The 24301-nt window shown below is 38.6% G+C and overlaps 1 protein-coding gene across 1 annotated transcript in view; it reads right to left on the reverse strand.

The window, feature by feature from the left end:
* Window positions 1–24301, reverse strand: part of ITGA1 (integrin subunit alpha 1) — a 172144-nt gene that overhangs the window by 107271 nt on the left and 40572 nt on the right. The window contains exon 2 of the mRNA XM_018065522.1: window positions 479–599. Coding sequence (XP_017921011.1) covers window positions 479–599 — 121 coding nt within the window. The remainder of the gene's footprint in view (window positions 1–478; window positions 600–24301) is intronic.

Raw genomic sequence — 24301 nt, forward strand, 5'->3', positions numbered from 1 at the left:
ATGCTTTAAAAAATCATACTAAAGTGAACTTAACCAATATTAAGGGGTTTAAAAGTGTATAAAATTCGGTGAGGTTCATTATAAATAATAGACTAAATTCAATAGGTAAGTAAAGTACTAAAAATATAAGCCTCATGTTATATTATCTCACATGCTTCCATATACCTCCTGTTGAATTTCAGCTAGACTAAAACGTGGACAAAGAACCCTTGCCAGAATAACATAATAACAAAACAATGACTATATTGAATAAGGCCCTTCCTTGAGGTCAACCCAGGTTTCAACATAATCACTAACCACAGCTCTTAATATTGTCAAGGATTTTTTCCTTTTTCAATTTCTATTACCAAATGATTAGACTACATTTCCTACCATAAGTGATTCGTTCTAAGTCTCATTCATAAAACAAACTGTAACCAAATAATATTTTCCATTACCTTGTAAGAAAACTAAACAACAAGAAAACCCATTGACTTACCATTTTCCTTCTTCGTTTTCATATTGTTGGACCGTATATCCAAACATGTCCTCCACTGGGCCGCTGAAAGTCATTGAGTTTTTCACATCAACATTGAATGACACACAGAAGCCTAGAACAACTTTAAGAGAGGAAACAAACATCCAGTTACACAGAGTTAACTACGATTCCATTATGTTTTGAATTATTAAGGCATTCTTGAGGTTACCATTCAAAGCTGCTGCTTATTAAAAAGAGCAATGACGCTCAAAGAATGGGAACAACCAGAAAGGTCTGCAAAGGTCTGTATTACTAACTGGAAATCAACCTAAGGACTTTAAAGAACATAAGTATTAACATTTGAACAAATTCCATAGTAATTTAGTATCTGTACCATTCCCAGAACCAAAGATTTCAGAACGTGTGGGAAGGAGCTGGCAGAAACTCATATGACTAACGCAGTCACAGATAGTTTTCCAGTAGTTATCCCTAGATCAAACCATGGCCACTAATGAAATGTAAACAGCTTTATTTTCCCATTTTGACTACAGATGATACAAGCATCACCATTTAAAGCCTTGAAAGAGGAAGCTTTCTCATTGCTTCTTCAAAAAGGAAGGCAAGCTATTTCCACCCAGAGATGGTCTCCTATGCAGGCTTGAGGTTTGCTCTGCTTCCATCTCTGAATCAAGCAGGGGGTGGAAGCTTGTACACTGAGGTCTCCTTATTATGTTGGTGGTGATAGCCTCACAGGTGGAGAGGCTAAATACGTTGAGATTAAATTAGATGATTCATCTAAAGAGTTTACTCAATGCCTGGTGTGTTAGTCACTCAATCGTGCCGACTCTTTGCAACCCCATGGACTGCAGTCCACCAGGTTCCTCTGTCCATGAGATTTTCCAGGCAAGGATACTGGAATGGGTTGCCATTCCTTCTCCAGGGGATCTTCCCAACCCAGGGATCGAACCCGGGTCTCCTGCACTGCAGGCAAATTCTTTACCGACTGAGCTACAAGGAAGGTTGCTGCTGCTGCTGCTAAGTCACTTCAGTTGTGTCCAACTCTGTGTGACCCCATAGATGGCAGCCCACCAGGATCCCCCATCCTTGGGATTCTCCAGGCAAGAACACTGGAGTGGGTTGCCATTTCCTTCTCCAATGCATGAAAGTGAAAAGTGAAAGGGAAGTTGCTCAGTCGTGTCCAACTCTTCGCGACCCCATGGACTGCTGCCTACGAGGCTCCTCCGTCCATGGGATTTGCCAGGCAAGAGTAATGGAGTGGGGTCAATGAAGGTTAAACCTCTTCAGTTTTTTTTGTTGTTGTTTGTTTGTTTGTTTGTAGTTCAGATAATGGAAATCCTTTATTGGCGAGATTCTTTTCTAAATGGGTTCTACTGCTGCTACTGCTAAGTCACTCCAGTCGTGTCCCACTCTGTGAGACTCCACGGAATGTAGCCCATCAGGCTCCTCTGTCCATGGGATTTTCCAGGCAAGAGTATTGGAGTGCCCTCCTCCAGGGGATCTTCTCGACCCAGGGATCAAACACGCATCCCTATGTCTCCTGCATTGGTAGGCAGTTTCTTTACCACTAGCACCACCTGAGAAGCCCTAAAAGGGTTCTTCAGTTCCGTTGCTGAGTCCTGCCTGACTCTTTGCGACCCCATGGACTGCAGCAGGCCAGGCTTCCGGGTGGTGCCAAATTCTCTCAAATGGATGGTGTCAAATTCCATCTTTGGTACTGGTTTTTAAAGCATACTTGTAAAGTTCCAAAGTATTCCCCTCCTAGATGTAACTAAAAATTCTTCCCAAAGAATATGCTGTTATAAAATCACACAGTATCATAAGGTGTATTGAGATGATTAAATTCACTCGTGTTTTACAGCTACATGTAGACAGAAAAAAATTTCTTTCTTATTCACTGTATGCTCTTCCATAAATATAACATAAATTCAGACTCTAATTCATTCCAGGCTCTAGTTTATAACTTTCAAATTTTGGTAACAATATTAGATGCTTATTTGATGCAGAAAATTGTACATAACTTAGAGAAAATTATTCTTCATAAAAAGATATTCTGTATACTTATTTATAAAGTCTTCTTTTGATCTCCTGACCTGGAAGATCTCCCCACTTCAATATATTAAGGGAATAACTATTAAGCCCTCTTATTTAAAAAAAAATCCCTCATAGAAATAATTATTAAATACTACCCACATTGTAACTACAATGTAGTGAGATTTTTTTGAAAAGTACTTAAAGGCAGGGACTCTTATTCATCTTTCTTAACCTTTCTCAAAATCTAGCATTGCTCCTTGTACACAAATGGGCAATAACATATTCACAGAATGAAACATAACACATTGAAGGAGAAAATGTGCCAGTTGTCAATAGATGTGGACTGGAACTACTATTTCATCTTAGTTAAGGAAGACCAACCTAGATAGTATATTCAAAAGCAGAGACATTACTTTGCCGACTAAGGTCCGTCTAGTCAAGGCTATGGTTTTTCCTGTGGTCATGTATGGATGTGAGAGTTGGACTGTGAAGAAGGCTGAGCGCCGAAGAATTGGTGCTTTTGAACTGTGGTGTTGGAGAAGACTCTTGAGAGTCCCTTGGACTGCAAGGAGATCCAGCCAGTCCATTCTGAAGGAGATCAGCCCTGGGATTTCTTTGGAAGGAATGATGCTAAAGCTGAAACTCCAGTACTTTGGTCACCTCATGCAAAGAGTTGACTCATTGGGAAAGACTCTGATGCTGGGAGGGATTTGGAGCAGAAGGAGAAGGGGACGACCGAGGATGAGATGGCTGGATGGCATCACTGACTCGATGGACGTGAGTCTGAGTGAACTCTGGGAGTTGGTGATGGACAGGGAGGCCTGGCGTGCTGTGATTCATGGGGGTTGCAAAGAGTTGGACACGACTGAGCAACTGAACTGAACTGAACTGAAAGAAGACTTTATGGAGATGGAAATTTTCAAGTTAGATTTTTAAGGATAGGGAGAGATACAGCTTGGCAGTGAGGATAAAATGTGTCCCAAGGATTTGGAAGAGTCTCTGCAAGAAATAAGATACAGGACGGGACAAATATGGTTACAAGATCACAGAGGGAGATTTGCCTGGCTGGTGTGGAAGATGCAGGAAAAGAATGGATGGGTAGCACAGGTCCATTTATGTACATTTCTTGTTCATTCTTCAAGGATGATGGCAAACAGCTGGTTACCATCTTCTGCATAATGGCTTTTCATGTATTTGAAGACAGTTTTAAACACTGTTCACTCTACTCCAAACTAAATAGTACATGTTCTGATTCTTTCCTCACAGTTTTTTTGAACACTTTCAACAGATTATTTTTGATATGAGAGACACAAAAAATAGTACTCTAAATAGCAGGATTTCTCAGCTTTCTCATTATTGACATTCTGGCTCAGAAAATACTTTGTTACGAGGTCCTGCCTGTGCAGGGTAAGGTGTTTGACAGCATCCCTGGTCCCTGGCCGCACGATGTTAGCAGTCCGCCCTGAGTTGTGAAGATCAAAAATGTCTCCAAACACACGTGCAAAATCACTGTAAGCTGAAAACCACTGTACTACAGATAAGGAGTAGAAAAGCACTACCAATAATTTTTATCAAAGAAGGTGCCTGAAAACCAATTATAGTCTGCCGACCAGCAGCTACTACACCACGTGGGAGCTTGCGAGGGATCTAGAATCTCAGGCCCTCTCCAGATTTCCTGAATCAGAATCTACATCCCAACAAATTCCCCAGAAAAAGACTCCTGTTCAGGTCTGAGAAGTACAGGTCTGTAACATGGTACCCTTCTTTCATAATGTTGATGCAGGTAACAGAATTTACCTAAATTGAAACTACTCATCATCCTTTAGGAATACAAAGGGAAAAGGATTTCCTTTAATTAAGGTCAACCTAATTAAAGAAATTAATTTAAGAGGTCAACCCCTCTTGAAAGATTTTCCCTGAAGTTCATCATCTTCAGTATACACGTGCATGCGTGCTAAGTCACTTCAGTGGGGTCTTGTTCTTTGCGACCCCATGGACTGTAGGCTCCTCTGTCCACGTGATCTCCAGGCAAGAATACTGGAGTGGGTTGTCCTCCAGGGGATCTTCCTGACCCAGGAATCGAACTTGTGTCTCATGTCTCCTGCATTGGTAGGCGGGTTCTTTACCACTAGTGCCACCTGGGAAGCCCTATCTTCAGTATAAGCTTCCCAAAGGCTATTCACAGTGCTTCTCAATATAACACCAAAAGTTTTGGTTTCCTTCTGGGGACCTGTTTGTTTATTCTACATGTTGTGTGGAATGTCCGGGGGTGTGTGCTGAACTTTTTTTTTTCATTTCCTGTCCTCAGAATTCCACAGGCAATTTGCCCAAAATGATTGTAAATCAGTTTCTTTCATGTTTTCTAAGACACCAAGGAGCCTGAAGCACAGGAGATGACATTAAAAAAAATAGTTTACATCTTGTTCTTTTGATTTAAAGGAGTGCATAAACAATAAAAGTAGCTTCTCGTAAATTTTAGTACAATGTTCACATTGCTATATTCAGTTGTCTTGGAACTTCATGTACTAGAAGTAAAGAAAAATCACACTTATTTTTAACCAAAGTTTTAAAAAAAACAGCAAACAGACTGGGTGGCTTCAGGAGCAACATGGGGAGAAAATGATGGAAAAAATACACAGACAATAATCAGAGGTCAATAATCAGAGGTTATGTGTTACACGTCACAAGCTCCATCTCATTTAATTGGCTAACAAGCCTACAATCAAATACCACTATTATCACCATTGGACAGAAGAGGAGAAGGAGGCTTAGGATGATAGAGAAATTTGCCTACGTTTCTTCAGGATTCCCAGATCATTTACATTAATCACTTTTTATATCTTAGCACTAAAACTGGGATGAGTTAATAGAAGGTAACATAGAGATGGGTTTAGAAGAGAGGCTACTATGAGTCCATGTATTTGCATCTTCTGAGGAGCAATTTGAGCGGGAGGCTCTTCCACAGTGGCCAGGGCTGGGAGCATGTTCAGAGGAAGGGAGGGAAAGATTGCAATAGAGAGAAGTCATGGATACAGAGCTAGATAAACCTGCAAAGGAGTTTCAGCTGAAACACAGGTTTTGCTAGAAAAGAAGTAGAAAGGCTTGCTCCCCTTCCAATACGGTGATGTGACTTATACATCTAAGAGCCGATAACTGAAGAGGATGCTGAGACTGTTGGTATTGAAGGACAGCTCTTATAAAAGATCAGTTTGTGCAATTTCTTTACTCCAGGATGGAGTATGATGACAACAAATAAGAGAAAGATGACAAATGAGAGAAAGAGAGGGAGAAGAAACCTTCAGTTGTATCATGTTTTCTGCTTACAAACATTTCCATATAAATAAAGGTATTGAGCTAGTCAGTAAACTAAGATTAGGAGGAGAGCAGTCAATACTCTCTTTTTGTGTGTTGAAAATTGGAGCTCAGAGAGGTTAAGTGATTTGTCCATGGTCAGACTGTATTAGTGGCAGAGATAAGACATCAACATTGGTCTTCTGAGGTCAAATCATAGACTTTCTGTGACTATAGTGTGATTGAGTTAGTCAGGTTAATAAAAATAAAAAATAACAACCTATCTCAACAAAACCCTCATGGCCCATGAGAGCTCTTAATCACCTTGTAGCTTTGAAACATTTGAGGATAACAAGCAGGAAATAAAGGGGGCAAATTCTGGGCTTCTCTAGCAGGCATTGACTCGCCAGTGAAGGAAGGTCCCCCTCTTGCACACATCCTCTGAGTTCTCAAAAAAGTCACTGCAGCCTGTTTTATTGTTTGCTTCTAAAAAGTTTGTCTTTCATAGGGTGATCCAGAAATTTTGATCTAGTAATATCTAGATTAGAGTATTTAATAGCCAGAGGGATTCTGAATAGTTTAAACTCTAAGCCCAAGGCAATAGGGTATCAAATAAATGCTGACTAGGAATGTATATCCAAATGATCTTGCTTTCTTTCAGCAACTTCCTACACATGTTTATCCAATCTAGAAATAACAGAAATCATGCAATTAACATTACTTTGTTATTTTTAAAGAATGAAATGATACAGTATTGAGATAGAAAATAATACTAGTGTTATTATATTACAGTTAATTAATGACTTCTAGAGCAAATTCCTTGATACTATAGAAAGATGTTGATCTTTAGAGATACATGAGCCTGGGCTTACACCTAGCCCTTTCACTTATATTATTTATTCAATTATTCATATTTATTAAACTACTCCAAAATATTAATCAAGTCTTTATTTTGGGTTGGATATATGCAAAGCCCTGGAGACAGTTATAAAAAGACAGTGCTCTTGTTTTCACAGATCTTAGAGCTTAGCTGGGAAAAAAATGGCAAGTGAGCCCCAGTTTATCATATTTCAAATAAGGTTATAAATACCTTCCATGTGTTGGCTGCTGTGAGATATACAAAGTATTCACGTAGCAATAGAGAATGCTCGATACTCTACTGCTTTCAGAGGTAGAATTCAAAGAGTCAGTTAACCATCTGGCATTTGAGTTTTCTTTTAGAAGTGGATTTCCCTTCATTCTGATGACCATTTGTATCTTGAAAAGTGATACAGATGTGTTATATCAATGGGGGCAGGACAGTGGGTTCATGGACTCATTTCAATAGCAAATTTCCTGTTTTTTAAATCCAGCTGCAATGACATCTGTAAAGAAAATCTAAGATGAGGGTGTCAGGCCTTCCAAATGGAAGGGCCAGCCGAGGAGGAGCACAGGTGATCCTGTCCTCTCAGTTAGATCTCTTGGATTCTCAGCTCAGTCTCCCAGAAGGTGATGCAGATTGCCGATGTCACCTAGCTTCTGAGTCAACCTCACGCCAATGGCAATCTACTCCCCTCTAATCGACTTCAAACATGATACTTGCTTTGCTAAGTCGCTTCAGTCATGTATGACTTTGTGTGACCCTATGGACTATAGCCAGCCAGGCTCCTCTGTCCATGGATTTCTCCAGGCAAGAATACTGGAGTGGGTTTTGCATACAAGTTCCCTTAAAAGGTAAAATTTGATCAAGAGTTTAAGTGAATCTGTCCACAAAAGTGATAGAACTACATAATTCTAGTTGAAATCTGAGATAATTATTTTTATAGCATTGCAATCTTGAGAAGGAGAAGCCAAAGAACTCCAGTGGTGAAGAGATGGGAAGTAAAAACAGAATGAAAATAAGACAATATTAAAACTTTGAGCAGAAAGTATAGGCTCAATATGTGTTTGGAAATGTCATCATATTTTCAAACACGGAAAATCTACATTTTCCTGGAAAAAAACACTCTACCCAACTCAGAGTCTCCTTCAAACAAGTGGAACTTGCCTATACATTATGTAAAAAGAAAACCTGGCTCAGTCAATCTCAGCATCCAAAGTCCTTTCAACAGAAATGATGTAATATGTCAGCAAGATATCAACCTCCATCAGCAAGTCCAGAAAAAGCCAATCCAAATAAACACCTCGACGTTCAGGCATTTTCCAAGTTTCATCCTGGGAAGCTGCTTTTTAACTTCAGCTTGCTATAGTGAGCAAATTGTTTTGACTTCCAGTACTAATGTCCTGTGGGCCTCCAGTGACTACAAATGGTATTTGAACTTCAAAGTGAGTTACGTGTATAGTGTGGATCTGTATATGACTGGTAGGAAAGAGGCAAGGAGGTCTAATTCTTGGCACACAGTAGGTGTTTAATACAAGTTTGTTAAATGGGACGGGATGGAATAAACAGAGAAATGAAGATTTTTAGTATAAAGGTCACTCTGGCTGTAAGAACTTGTCCCCTTTCAGAAGTGCTACCCAGAATATTAAACTCCAGTGGAGTGTTTTCCAAACATCCTTTGTTAAAAATCCCTCTTATAAATTTTTCTACATAAGTTTGTTCTTCTACAGTGTTTATTTTCCTTTGTAGTATCTACAGACATCTGCTTTTTTCCCCCCATATCCTCCCACCACAAATAATTGCCTGCTTTGCCAGCTCCTCTCAGACTCTGCCTTCTCCTGAAAATCTTCAACAGTCTCAGAACTCTATGCTGCCATCCTATCAACATCATCTTTTGGCTCTGTGTTTTATAGGATAAAAAAGCTGTAGAACCTTAGGGGTCGCTGGATCTCACTGTGGGAAACACAACTTGTATGTTTGCGCAAGCAACATGAGCACGGAACTCTGCTTTCCAGCTGTTGGCATCCTGAGAGCTGAACTCATTACCTTTTGTGGCTACACAGCATGGGAGAGTTGCATATGGGAAGGCATATTGCAGTTCAAAACAGAGTAGGATTGGACCCTATTTAAGTGTTCACCCAGATATATGACATATGAAGTCTTTGGACATGTGAGAATCTGAGGGAATGTTGTGTTTTTGTTAATGAAATCCTTTCAGTGAATTTTATTAACTTATAAATAATTTCTTCTCAGTGAAACAGTAAGTCACTGCCAATTTTAAAGTTATTTTTGTTAGTATGTACAACAAGTACTTTTCAGGGCCAGAAAAACAAAGAGGAAGTATACACTATAAAATAAATGGTTTTCAGTTTACCTAGTAGCTTTAACTGGCAATTTTCAATTCAAGGCACTAAGAGATTCCATATTGATTCCTTTGTATCATTTATTGGGACAGTTTTTCTGGATGGCTTTGTTGTTGGCTTTTGAAAGCCATACGTATATCCAAGTGTGTGAAGCATGGTTACTATTTCAGATACTTCCTTTGTTTCTCTGGGGACAGTGAGTTTATCACACTTTTTTTAATGCTTATTTGGTTGATGTGTTTAATAATGGGCTTCTTGAGTGGCACCAGTGGTAAAGAACGGGGCCTGCCAATTCAGGAGACATAAGAGACTTGGGTTTGACCCCTAGGTTGGAAAGATCCCCTGGAGGAGGGCAGAGCAACCCACTCCAGTAGTCTTGCCTGGAGAATCCCATGGACAGAGAAGCCTGATGGGTCATGGTATATAGGATCACAAAGAGGTGAACATGACTGAAGCGATAGCATGCACACACACATGCTTAATTACTCCAGTGAAACTTAGGCACTTGAAAATCATTCATACACTACTTCATGCATATACTACTTCTTTGCTTTCCTGACTCATCAAACTATCTGTTCTGCATACTAGCAAAAATAACCTTAGGACTAGCAATGCTTTACTGGCTCATATATTTCACTGAGAAGAAATTATATGTGAGTTAACAAAATTCACTGAAAAGGATCCGTTAATAAAAGTACAACCTATTATTCAGGTTCCTTCTTCTAAGGCATCAAATGGACAGAATGCATATATTAGCTGGGTAAGACTGAATTCTGAAACTGAACCAGATAATACAAAAAGAGTGAAAAGTCATCCTCTTTTCTTAATTGTACAATTTGGAGTTTAGAACTAAAATTGTTAAAACACACCTCTGTGTAACAAAAATAACTTAGAAATAAATGTAAAAGAATAATCATAAAAATTTCAAATATATCTTGAAATCATTTATTTAGATTATTAAAATGTAAAGACTGAAAATTTAATGCTTTTTAAAAATATGATTGTTTATAATCTAACAGACATCCTTCACTTAGTGAAATTCCAATGTGAAAAAGTCAATTAAATTAGGCTGTCATTATTTAGACTAGAAAGTAATCACTGGTATTATGAGTCAGCTATAATATTCTTTCAAAGAGAAAGAATGCCTAGACTTTTAAAAATGTTGTGGTTCTTTATGCAAGTTCTTAAGAACACAATCAACAGATGAAATGAAGTCTAATTATATTTTAGTTTGCTGTGGATCATGAATGGTTATTAAACGTAGCTTGTCTTAAACTCTTATTAAAAAAAAAAAACCTTGTCATATAGCTCAGAAGCAGGAGGCAAAGTGTGTGTATGTGTGTATACACATAAATACTTGTTTATAAAAAATTAAGAATTTAAGAATATTTATAATATTCTTTTTGGAATACAATTATATAAATGCTTTCTGGTTTTGACACACAAGTGGCCAATTATTAACATTAATAAATTAAGGGCTTCATGAAGCTAACCAACAAGGTATTGTATATGACATACACAATAAAACACTGTGCAAACTTCAACAGTATATTGCAACCAAACCCAAAATCTGTAAGAAAACAATTATACTACACTTGAAAATCATTCATATATTACTTTATGCATATACTACTTCTATGGTTTCCTGACCCATCAAACTATCTGCTGTGAATACTAGCAAAAATAACCTTAGGAACTAGCAGTGTTACTGGCTCATATATTTCACTGAGAAGAAACCAGAGTTACCTAGTAGCTTTAACTGGCAACTTTTAATTCCAGATACTAAGAGAGGATGTTACTGATTCTCCTATTCCATTTAACAGGCCAATTTTTCTGGACAGCTCAGCTCTGCCCCTAATAATATGCTACCACTTAAACTAAAATGTTTCTGTATAACTATGTCCCTTCCTAGCTACTTATAGCAATTTTCCATTATATCCTTCACTACCAAACATTCTCTTCATTCAGTAGCCTCTTGGTACCTCTGTTCAATTTAAAATGTATCTAGTTTATCAAGAGGAAATAATGGAAGCTAAACAAATACAACTTGCTATTCACCTGAAAAAATTTGGAAAATAAATCAGAAAATATTTTAATGGACATTGGGATTTGTTTATAAGAGTTGAAAAAAAATGTCAGTAGCCTGGAATGTTGAAATATTTCAGAAGGCAAGTGTCAGCAGAATGACCATTTTGTTTTCAGTGGAAAGAGATAAATTTTTTGATGCTTTCTTTTTTGTATTGAGATAGCACTAAACTTTGTTTTCTTAGCTATGTTATTGCTAAAACCATGATGATCTTTCAGCACTTAGAGCATAATAGTTGAGCACTAACATCCTTGGATTCAAGCTCTATTCCTATCTAGTATCATCATCTTTTATATCCTTTCCATCAGACTATTAGGGTATCTTGAAATCAAAGTACATATAGATGTTATAGTCAATATTATGAAGAACTGTCAGCCAATATTTTCCTTACATGGAAGCATTCTATTAGAATCAAAACTCTAGTACTTGTACTAAGTACTTGTTACACACAAGGATCTTAAAATTTAAGTAGAGGTTACTTCTGGACTAGAGGAAAGGTAAGGAAGAGAATAGGATCCAAAAAAAGATTTTAAAAATGTGGCTTTAGCTGTGTTTCAAGGGAAAATGTTTACTTCTCATTCCTGATGTTTCTTTTCACATGGAGGGAACTTTACAAGCTGCAATATTTTCTATTTCTGTACCTGCCCCACCTTTCACACCTAACTGATTGGTAAGTTTGGAAGGAGAAACTATCTGGGTATCTCGTAGAAGTGAGCCTGCCTACAGAAAAATGAATAAAACAACCTCCAAAATACTCTGATCTATTCCTCCAGTGTCAGGCTCTGAGCTGGTTTCTGAAGTGTAAGTTGGCTTCATCTAGGGGTCAACGGTGGGAATTTCCTCTACCAGCCTGTTCCGTTCTGACTCTCTGTCATTTCCCAGCTGGTTCTGACCTCAAGTGATAAAAAGATTTGCCCATCATTGAGATTTCTCAAAAATCCCAGTGGTGCTTATTTCTTAAGAAAAATAAACATACTGGGAAAATGTTTGTATTTCACAATGCTTTGTATTGGGTACATTTGTATTTGCTATGTTATTCCTCTAATTTCCTTTTTGGCTTGCAATATTTCATGATTTAAAAGAGCTTCTGGATTTTCTCTGTATAATTATACGTTTGAAGTTGTTCTAACAGATACAACAACTCTAATTCTTTGTGATTTCATTAATTTTCTTTTTCTAGTTTCATAGTTCTTAACAAAGAAATTAGAACAAACACAAAGCCATTCTCATTTCTTGGAGCTACAAGAAGGCAAAAACAAAAGAACTTGAATGCACGGGCTTAATTATATTTACTCATTTCCTGCTTCATACATTCTTATGACTTACATTCAGAGTAAGGGGTGAGGGGCAGTAGAAGAAGATACAGGAGGCATGCTTAGGATAAGAGGGAAATAAAATAATTTCAGAGGCAGACAAGGTCAAAGTGTGGTAAAGATTCGGCCAAACGTTAGCTGTGAGAACTGCCGTATCATACTCATAGTCTGGTGAACATCACTAGGGTCAACTTGGAAGGGTGAAGAAGCCAGATTTGGGAAATGAAATTAACACTAGGATTAACCAACATTCATTGTTTGCTTAAACAAATATACTGGCTTGGAAAGGTACTGACTGCTAGAATTTTCACTAGTTTCTTCCCAGACTTTTCTCAATAATTGTTCACAGTCTAGTTTCTTATTTCTTATCCTAGGGCTGTGCTATTTATATGGATGGATTAGTGCCTCTTCAGAGAATTGCAGATAATTCTCACCACGGAACTGAGAGTTACATTAAGAAAGACACACATGTGCTGCTCCAAGAACTCATAATTCCTTACTCTGTCTGGGAGAAGTTTAACTAAGGAGTATGGAAGTAAGTCAAGAAACACATACTGACTTTCCACTGCCCATCTACTTCACAAACGCTAGTCTATCAGGGAAGATGTAAAAGAAAGAGGTCATCATTCTGTTGAGAACTCTTCAGCATGCTAGAGATAGATTGAATAGCTACTTATGAAAACATAAGCATATAAAGATGAAAGGAAAAAGTGCCAAGGAGTTTTCCAATTATGAGTAAAGTTAAACAGAATATAGAAAGATTAGTGGCAGATGAATGTGAATGCTTATTTGATAGTTTTCCTCAAGTACTGCAACATTAGAAAGCTTGCTGGCCTCATCATTTCTCACCATTACATGTATTCTTTCCACTTTCTGGTCTTAAATTATTATTTGGATCTTTAAAGAGGCAGAAATTAGTTCAACTGAATCAGTAACATTAACAAAGACTGTGCCCTGCCCTATGTCATCGATGGAATCTATTTCGTCAGAAGAGTTTCTTATAAGACATACATACACACATGCTTGTCTCAAAATTCATCAGTTTATCATTCTTTCTGTTGCTGGAAGTGTGTTTTTATAAACATATATTTGGTTATAATATTGTCTAAACCTGAAGGCAATGGCACCTCATTCCAGTACTCTTGCTTGGAAAACCCTGTGGACCGAGGAACCTGGTGGGCCGCAGTCCATGGTGTCGTGAAGAGTCGGATATGACTGAACGACTTCACTTTCACTTTTCACTTTCCTGCATTGGAGAAGGAAATGGCAACCCACTCCAGTGTTCTTGCCTGGAGAATCCCAGGGATGGGGGAGCCTGGTGGGCTGCTGTCTATGGGGTCGCACAGGGTCGGACATGACTGAAGTGACTTAACAGCAGCAGCAGCAAGCCTTGGTTGGTTCTCAGAGCCCGGTAAATGTTGTCCCACTCCCTAAAAAGCATTACAGAGCCATTAAAAACAGGTCTCATTCTACCTTTCTGGTCTTATTACCACTTTCCGCTAAGAACTTCAAGTTATGGTTACTTCTTTATGTCTACAGTTTCCTGAAACATCTTGCATTCTTCTCTGAATCACTTCTTAGCCTGGGCACTTCTATCCATCTTTCAAAGTCTATCTCAAGGTCACTGCCTCCACTGATACTCATTCTTTCTCTATGTTCCCATAGAACCTTTACAAACTTATCCCATAGGACATATTAATTTATATCACAGTATACCAGTTTATCGGAGAAGGCATAGGCACCCCACTCCAGTTCTCGACCTGGAAAATCCCATGGACGGAGGAGCCTGGTAGGCTGCAGTCCATGGGGTCGCTAAGGGTCGGACGCCACCGAGTGACTTCACTTTCACTTTCATGCATTGGAAAAGGAAATGGCAACCGACTCCAATGTTCTTGCCTGGAGAGTCTCAGGGACAGGGGAGCCTGGTGGGCTGCTGCCTGTGGGGTCACACAGAATGGACGCGACTGAAGCGACTTAGCAGCAGCAGCATACCAGTTTATATGCTCAATTTCCCTGGTGAACTATAACCTCCTTGAAGTTAGGAATTCATATTCTCATCCTCAACACTGAGCACAATTTCTAGACATGACAAGGATGGCTTGTTGAATCCTAATATCCATTTCTTCCTTTTTCTTGGTAATCAGATCTTTACTCAGCACAGCAGTCCACATGGCTAAAATACAACTTGTAGCTGTGTATAGTTCTGCGACCAACTGCTGGCCAATGACCAGGAAGTGGAAATGTTGCAGGAGACATCTAAGGAGCTCCTCGAGCAGAACTAACTTACCTGAAAGATTTACCCTTTTTTTACCTTTCTGTTTTCTCCTCTTTTTGTCCCTCTCCTGTCTCCTTTCCTCAGTTATAAATTCCTGCATAACAGGTAGAGCTCTGTCATGGACTGAACCGTCCCCTTCCCAATCTGTATGTTGTAGCCCTAGCACTAGTGTGCCTCTATTTGGAGGTAGGGACTTAAAATTTTTTTTTATTACTTATTTATTTTTGGCTGTGCTGGGTCTCTGTTGGTATATGGGCTCTTCTCTAGTTGCGGCGAGCGGGGGCTACTCTTTAGTTGAAGTGAAAGGGCTGCTCATTGCAGTGACTTCTCTTGTGGAGCATGGGCTTGAGGCATGTGGGCTCAGGAGTGAGCTCCCAGGCTCTAGGGCACAGGCTCAATAGCTGCGGCCCCTGGGCTGAGTTGCTCTGTGGCAGGTAGCATCTTCCAGGATTATGGATAGAACCCGTTTTCCCTGCATTGGCAGGCAGATTCTCTACCTAACTGAGCTACCAGGGAAGCCCAGAGATAGGGACTTTAAGGAGGTGACTAAGGTTAAACGAAGTTATAAGGGTGAGGCCCTGATCCAACAGGACTGGTGTCCTGATAAGAAGAGAAAGAGACACAAGAAATTCTCTCTATATATACATGCAGTTAGGAAAGGTCATGTGAGGACAAAACCAGAAGGTAACTATCTACAAGCCAGGAAGAGAGGTATCATCAGAAACCAACCCTGAGGGCACCTTGATCTTGGGATTCTAGCCTCCAGAACTATGAGAAAATAAATTTCTGTTGTTTAAGCCATCCAGTCTGTGGTATTCTGTCATGATAACCTGAGCAGACTAACATAAGCTTCAATTGCCATGTGAGACTATGACTTAAACTTGAACGGAAATGACGTGATGAAGAACTAGTGTGGTATTACAACGACAGTACAGCGACCCACATTGGCACCGAACTGCCCTCATATGGACTTCTTTATGTTGTATGTTATTCTGCAGTGTTCTATATTACTTAAATCACTCAAAGTCACAGTTCTGTCGGTTACAGGGCAACCTAATAATGAATTCATTGGTACCTAATAATTGTTCCGTAAAACCTGTTGACTGAATGACTATATGATATAAATAATATTCTTTTAAAAAAGTTTCTTATGAAGTCTAATTATCATCTCATACAAATCTGAAATTTTATACCATTTTACCCAACCATTGTTTTTCTTTCTTTTTATTTATCTTTTGGTCTCCATTGGTACAATTCAACTAAACTGTCAATGATCAGAGCACAGATTAAAGTTATATCTTATCATATATTTATCTTAACAACTTCAACTTACTTTAAAAATACTACTCTTAAATAAATTTTTGCAATAAAATACTTTGCTCTGAACTATAACTTCATGATCACATAAAAAAGAAACTGCAGTACCTACAATAGCCCCCGAAAAGAAGTATTAGTTTATACTGAATAAGCTTTCAGAAAATTCTTAACTCTAGCCAAGATCATGGTAGTAAAGTTAGATTGAATAACTTAAGAGAAAGGTAAAATGTCTGGGATATACACCTTTACTAGGAAACATTTTCCCAGAAATACTGCCATATTATGGAGCCCATAATATATAATGTTGTAAAGGGCTCATTTAAAGACTTGCAGAGTCTGTAGAGTGCATCTTGTAGAGACCTGTAGAGTGAATCTTATAAAAATGTACGGATAATCAAGTGGTATTAGACCGGATGCACCCTTTTATGAAGCAGTAGTCAGGATCCTGAAGGTTCTATAAAGTAGCTTATCTGAGTGAAGGGCCATTTTACTGTCTCTTCAAAGGCTTCCTTTTCTGTCTGGTGCTACAATATAAACACTCCAATTTTAAAGCTTTTGACAGCTTACCAAGGCCAAACAAAAATTTTTAAGAGAAAACAACCAAATTAAACTCTTTTGAGCAATGGCATTGGGAAAAAATATATGTGTATGTATACATACATGTTGGGCTTCCCTAGTGGCTCAGTAGTAAAGAATCCATCTGCTAATTCAGGAGCCAGGAGTTCGATCCCTGAATCAGGTAGATTCCCTGGAGATGGAAATGGCAACCCACTCCAGTTTTCTTGCCTGGGAAATCCTATGGACAGAGGAGCCTGGCAGGCTACATTCAAGTCGAAAGAGTTGGACACGACTTAGCAACTGAACAACAACAACATGCATACATATTCTGTTAGAATAAAAAGTCTTCTCAATACCTAGAATATTTGTCAGGATTTAATACGCTTCTAGATTTCTGCTGCTGCTGCTGCTGCTGCTAAGTCGCTTCAGTCATGTCTGACTCTGTACGACCCCACAGATGGCAGCCCACCAGGCTCTTCTGTCCCTGGGATTCTCCAGGCAAGAATACTGGAGTGGGTTGCCATTTCCTTCTAGTCATAATTTTATTCTCTATTCTAACATAGTGTTGGTAATATGTTGTTATACACTGTAATTCCTCCAAGAGAAATTCGTGTGACTGACCCTAGGTCAGGTAGTTCAGCTGGTAAAGAATCCACCTGCAATGTAGGAGACCCCAGTTTGATTCCTGGGTCAGGAAGATCTACTGGAGAAGGGATAGGCTACACACTCCAGTATTCTTGGGCTTCCCTTATAGCTCAGCTGGTAAAGAATCTGCTTGCAATCCAGGAGACTTGGGTTTAATCCCTGGTTGGGAAGACACCCTGGAGAAGGGAATAGCTAACCATTCCAGTATTCTGGCCTGGAGAATTCCATGGACTGTATAATCTATGGGGTTGCAAAGAGTTGTATACAACTGAGTTACTTTCACTTCACTTCACTTCACTTCAGGTCAATCTACTGAATTTAAGAGAAGGTACATAGAGAACATCAAATATTAGGAATTATACCTTCCTAATATTTGACTGCTAAAGTGATAAACCATAGGACTTTGTAATTGGAAGGAATAAGATGCTTAGGTGTTGTTTAATTTGGCCTTCCCATTTTACCAGAGGCCAGCAACTATCTACTTTTGGCACCTAACTTACTCCCATCAGGTGTTCCAGAAGGTACTGCCATGTTATTAAGTGATCCTGCCTCCCAGGCCACAGCTGGCTGGTCTAAGAATGAGCATCAAATCTAAAATAAGCCATCAAGTGGATCAATTCCAGGGGTGGAGGAGTACTCAACTCAATCAAAGTACTCAACTCTCTGATCTGATGCAGGTCATGGAACAGGAGGCTCAGGAACAGACATGAGCTTGATTTCTGCCAGAAAGCAGTTTCACAGTGTGAAGCAGTGAAATTGAGATGAAGGAGGAAGTTCTAAAATACAGAAGGGAGTTGAGAGATTGTCTGGTCCAATAAGGGCTTCCCCAGTGGTTCATATAGTAAATAATCTGCCTGCAATGCAAGAGACCTGGGGTTGATCCCTGGATCAGGAAGATCCTCTGGATAAAGGAATGGCTACCCACTCTAGTATTCTTGCCTGGAGAATTCCATGGACAGAGGAGCCTGGTGGGCTACAGTCCACGGAGTCACAAGAGTTGGACACAACTGAGCGACCAGCACTGTATACTAGTCCAATAATTGGTTTCCCTGTCACTTTATTGCTGCCCTGTGACTGGGGGAGGGATGGGAAAGAAGAAGTAGTCTGGGGACTTCCCTGGAAGTCCAGTGGTTAAGACTGTGCTTTCAATGCTGGGGGTGCAGGTTAGATCCCTGGTTGGGGAACAAAGATCCTGCATGCTGTGTGGTGTAGCCCCCCAAAACAGAACAAAAGCAAAAAACAAAAAATTTAGAAAAAGAAGAGGGCAGGGTAGCTAAGAAAGGCTATAATGACTTGGTTGAACTAATGTTTCCCTCTTGTTTCTCCAGCCTCTCCTACAGCTATTAAAAAAAAAAGAAAAGACTGAGAGTAAGAGAGAAAAAATACTAGGCCTGCTCTGTCACAAGTATGTAAATAAATCTGTATATGTGACTACATTATGAATATGCGGTATTCATTCAGCAAACATTAATAAAGGTCTACCCTGTGCAAGGTAATGTGAAAGAACTATCAGTGATTAAAAGGCAAAATAAACATTAGCCCTGCCTCCAAAGACGTTTAGTCACTTGTGAGACACAAGGCATAATCAAATAAGACAACTAAGAGGTTAAAACCAGGGGTAAAAAAAAAACCAACTTCAAGGGCCTTAAGTGATTACTGTAATTCTGACTATTGTAATTTTAATGCCAGTTTTATAAAGCCTAACAATCTTAGCTTTTTTCTTTCCTAGCTAATCATTCAGAAGTTATGTGCTATCTAAAAGAGATTTGGTAATAAACATACATTGGGACATAATTAGGGGTAATCTCTATGTATTATGAAAAAGGATGACACCTCATTGAGACAGGTGATTAAATATACAAAAATCTCCTGAGAGGACTCTATATTTCAAGTTGGAAACTGCTTTCAGAATGTTATGTCTGTGTTAGAAGCACTGCCAGAAAGTGGAAATAAAACAGAATGAAGACATGACACAGAGCTCATGCCGACTTCCATTGCTAGGTCAGATTTAAACTTGAAATCTTCCATTAGGCAACCCAAGAACAATTCATTTAAATACAAGTGAAAGGGCAGAATGGTGATGATGTCACCACGGAATAATTGCTGCTTTGTGTCAGACTGGTCTTATTAGGAGGGCAGAGCTGAATGATCCACAAACTGACACCCCTGCCTGGCGTCTAGAGTGAAAAACTACAGGACTGAGTGATTCTGCTGTATGTCAGTTATTTCACAACCAAATCCTGAAGCATATTTTTCCTTCATGTCTTGAGTGCAACTACTATTTCATATTATGATGAAAGATCAGTAATATAATTTGTGTTGACACTTTCTATAAAGTACTTGCCTTTTAAACCTCTAAAAGTATAAAAAGAGCTTTGTGAAAAAGAAATCCAATTTTTAAAATTCAAGTTTTAACCTTTTACCAACAAGTAGTGATTTTCTGGATGAACTCCAGTCAACTTAAAATGACTGTTAGGTTAGTTAAAAAAACACCAGTCAAGTAAAGTAAAGACAAGTTTTCACTCCCTGGTGAAGTAATTAGGACTTATTCAAAAACTTCATGCAATCTTACATATGAAAGCTTCCAAAGTTTCTCTTTGAAGACATATTTCACAGAGGGGACAATTTGCAAATGTGGTGGATCAAAGCCTTGTCATTTATTTCTTAACAGATAGCACTACCCAAAAAGAAAAAAAAAAATTGCAAAAATGCACTGGGGTCCAGAAAATGGGCTACTTAGCTTTTAGTCTTCTGAATAAGGCCATTGTCTGAACTGTTACATTAGTATGTTCTCATAGTAAAGCAGCTTTTCACAGAACTACAATACTCTATGGCTTTTCATATTTAGGAACTCAAATAACTTTTAATATATTGGATGAAACGTCATCTTTGAGAAGAAAGGATTGCTTCATTTACATATTTATTTAACTGGACATGAAATGAGGCCTTGACAAAAGCTGGTTATGTCCAACTACATGTTAGACTAAAATATAAATGTCCTGGGGTTAAGTGGCAGGTATCATATTCCTTTTATGACATGAATCTCAGCCAAACTGTCAAACCAGACCAAAGCTGAGGATCACAATGGTCAAAAGGCCCACATCTCAACATTACTGATGGTTAAAGGACAAAAGGAAAAAATGAGTACATACTGGGTAACAGTGTGAACACATAAATATTCTTTCTGGACATTTTAATAGAGGACTGGATTTAACAACACAAAACCCCCCAAACTCTTAAGTATCTTAAAAATATATTTAAAGAAAAGTATGTTCTCTACATGGGAAGATGTCACTGTTTTCATGAGCTTCCTCTTAAATAAAGAAGAAAAAATGCATCAATGTCCTTTGAAAATTATTTGAAGATGTTATTTTCAGAACTGTATTTAGCAAAAACATTTTCAAAAACTTTTAAGAAGTTTTCCTTTATAGGGTGGCAAGTTTGCATGAATTCTCTTGTTTCACTAAACCTACAGATCTGTTGACACAGAAACTCAGATTGCCACATTTTCCTATAATTATTTACCATATCTTTTCTTTAAATTCTGTTTTTAACAAATTGAAGCATGACATATATTCAGTGTAATGGGTTGAAGTATCTCCCCCAAAATAAGCCCAAGGCTGAAGCGCTGGTATCTGTGAATGCAACTTTATTTGGAAATGAGACTTTTGCAAATGTAATTCAGGGTCTCCAGATGAGAACATCCTGTATTTAGAGTGGATACAAAATTTAATGGGACTTCCCTGGTGGCTCAGATGGTAAAGCCTACAATGCAGGAGACCCAGGTTTAATCCCTGGGTTGGGAAGATCCCCTGGAGAAGGAAATACCCACTCCAGTAATCTTGCCTGGAGAATCCCATGGACAGAGAAGCCTGATGGGCTACAGTCCTTGGGGTCTCAAAGAGTAGGACATGACTGACTCAAATACTCAAAGAGCTGAAAACATGTTCACACAAAAGCTTGTATGCAGTTGCTCAGAGCAACAATATTCATGAGAGCCAAAGGATGGAAACAATCTTAATATTATATCAACTAATGAACTGATAAAATATGATTTATCTATACAGTGGAATATTTTTCAGCTATAAAAAGGGGGAAAGTACTATAAAAGTACTGATACATCCTGTATCATGAATAAACCTTGGAAACATTCTAAATGAAAGAAATTAGACATCACATTGTGTGATTTCATTTATACAAAATATAAAGAATTGGCTTCTTATAGAAACAGATTTGTGGTTTCCAGAGCCCGCACAACTTTCTTTCTTGAAAATTTAATGACTGGTATCCTTGTAAGAGAAGGGAGAGGGAGATTTGAGACACTTAGAACCAGAAACAAGGAGAAGACCATGTGAAGACAGAAGTAGAGACTACAGATATGTGTCTACAAGCCACGGTATTCCAAGGAATTCCAGGAGCTGCCAGAAAGACTAGGAGAGAATCCTAGTCTTCAGAGAGAAACTCGCCCTGCCACCATCTTGATTTTGGACTTTGATCCTCCAGAACTGTGAGGGAATCTTTTCTGTTGTTTGGGGGAATTTGTTACGGCAGCCCTAGGAAACTGATATATTCAGAAAATGGCACATATCCTCATTTTTGACAAATGTACATAAGGGCATAAATGATCACAAAGTGAATTCATCCATGTAACTACCACTTAAGTCTAGAAAAAGACATTTCCTGCACAACCGAAATCTTCATTTCCTTTTTAAAATAAGAAGCAACTCAGTAACAAGGAGGAAGACAACTTCATCAGAAAATTGACAAGGGACTTTAAAGGACATTTCTCCAAATAAGCTACATAAACTGCCAATAAGCATGTGAAAAGATGCTCAACGGTATTAATTAGTAAGGAAAAGTAAATCAAAACACAGTGAGATACCACTTCTTATCCAATAGGATGGTCATTGAAAAAATGCAAACAAACCAGAAAAATGAGTTTTGGAAAGCATTTGGAATAATTGGAACACTCATATATTGCTGATGGGAATGTAAAATGGTATAGCTGATAAGGAAAAGTTTGGTGGTTCCTTAAAAAAGTTAAACAGCTACCGTATGACCCAATAATTCCAATCGCAGGTATAATACTCAAAAAAGTGAAAACATGTTCACACAAATGCTTGTATGCAGTTGTTCAGAGAAACACTATTCATGAGGGCCAAAGGATGGAAACAACCTTAATATTACATCAACTAATGAATTAATAAAATATGATTTATCCATATGGTGGAATATTATTCAGCTATAAAAAGAGGGAAAGTACTATGAAAGTACTGATATGTGCTATATCATGAGTAAACCTTGGAAACATTCTAAATGAAAGAAATTAGACACCAAAGCTCACAAATTGTGTGATTCCATTTATATGGAACATAAAGAATTGGCCTATTAATAGAAACAGCAGATTTGTGGTTTCCAGAGCCTGAGGGGAGGGAGGTAGGTGAGTGATTGCTCCAGGGATACGGAATATCTCTCTGGGGTGGTGGAAAGTGCTGGAACTTTATTGTTATTGTTTCACAACATTATAAATGTACTTGATGTCACTGAATTGTAACTTTAAAATGGTTCAACAGTAAATTTTATTTTATATATATTTTGCCATAAATAAGGGCTTCCCTGATGGCTCAGTAGGTTAAGAATCTGCCTGCAATACAGGGGACACATGAGGCTCAGGTTTGATCTCTGGGTCGGGAAGATCCCCTGGAGAAGGAAAGGGCAACCCATTCTACCATTCTTGCCTGAAAAATCCGGTGGAGAGAGGAGCCCGGCGGGCTACAGTCCAAAGGGTCACAAAGAGTCAGATAAGACTGAGTGACTAAGCACGCACCATAAATTGAAAAATCAAAGCGGCTCAATTAGCTACTGCCAAATGAAACAAAATACACTACCTAAGAGTTGGGAATTATGCTTTCTGAGGACTTAAGCACAGGAGACAGCCTCTCAACTCCAAGGAACTGCTCTGAAGAGGTAAGGGAGGGGCTAGGATACACAGGCGTTTTTGCAACAAAACAAGGTAATCCAAACATCAAAAGATTACTGTTAATTAAAGCAAACCAGACATCTCAAGGTAATGAATTTAGTACTTTTTTAATGTATGGAAAGATACGAGAGTCTGAGCTCACGGAAATCGCTCCTTTGATAGGCACCGTCTAGGGCCTGTATCCTGGTTTTTTTTTCCGTCCTGGATCCCCTCAAGGTATGCTGCCGGGGACAGCGGCAGTGGCTGATGGCTTGATGGCCTCAACATCCTTTGTTTACTCATAGAGCAGCTGACTTTTTTTAGTCCACACCACCATAACCATAAACAATGTCTTTTTCAAATTCAATTTTATGTTTTGAGGTAATTGTAGATTCATATGTGTTTAAAACAAATAATAGAGTTCCTGTGTGTATCTGTGTGTGCGTGCACGCGTGCGCTTAGGCGCCCAGTCATGGTCAACTCTTCGAGATCCTTTGGACTGTGTAGCCTGGCAGGCTCCTCTGTCCATGGGATTTTTCAGGCTAGGATGCTGGAGTGGGTTGCCGTTTCCTTCCAGGCACTGGACCTTTGTCTCCTGCGTCTCCTGCATTGCAGACAGATGCTTTACCCTCTGAGCCCCTGTACCCTTTGTCAGATTTGCTTTTTAAAGAATACCAGGTCCTTGTTTTTCCTATTTAAACATTAAAAAAAACCTTTCTCTTTGGTGGCTAATATAGGATTGTGTAATTGGGAATTCTGCAAATTGGGCTTCCTGCCACTAGCACTGGGTAAAAGTACAATATGTTTTACTTGGTTACTTATCAGCCCATTAAGAGAAAAAACCTTCCCAGCTATTTTGTCTTTAATGGGAGACAAAAGGAAACATGATGAAGGATAGATACTAAGATTTGGATGAACCACGTACATATTTAAATGTATTTCCATATTTAATTTCTCTGACGTGTGATGTATAATTGTGTATATGTAGAATTTTTCTTTCTTCTTTTAAACCCATAGAATAAGCATGGTTAGGGCTGAAAGAAATTAGGTCACAGATCATTAAGTATGAGAATATAAAACAAATACAGCACTCTTAAGATAGGGTACATTTACTTCAAACTACAAC

This window comes from Capra hircus, chromosome 20 (genome assembly GCF_001704415.2).
Source record: "Capra hircus breed San Clemente chromosome 20, ASM170441v1, whole genome shotgun sequence".
In the NCBI taxonomy this organism is placed as follows: domain Eukaryota; kingdom Metazoa; phylum Chordata; class Mammalia; order Artiodactyla; family Bovidae; genus Capra; species Capra hircus.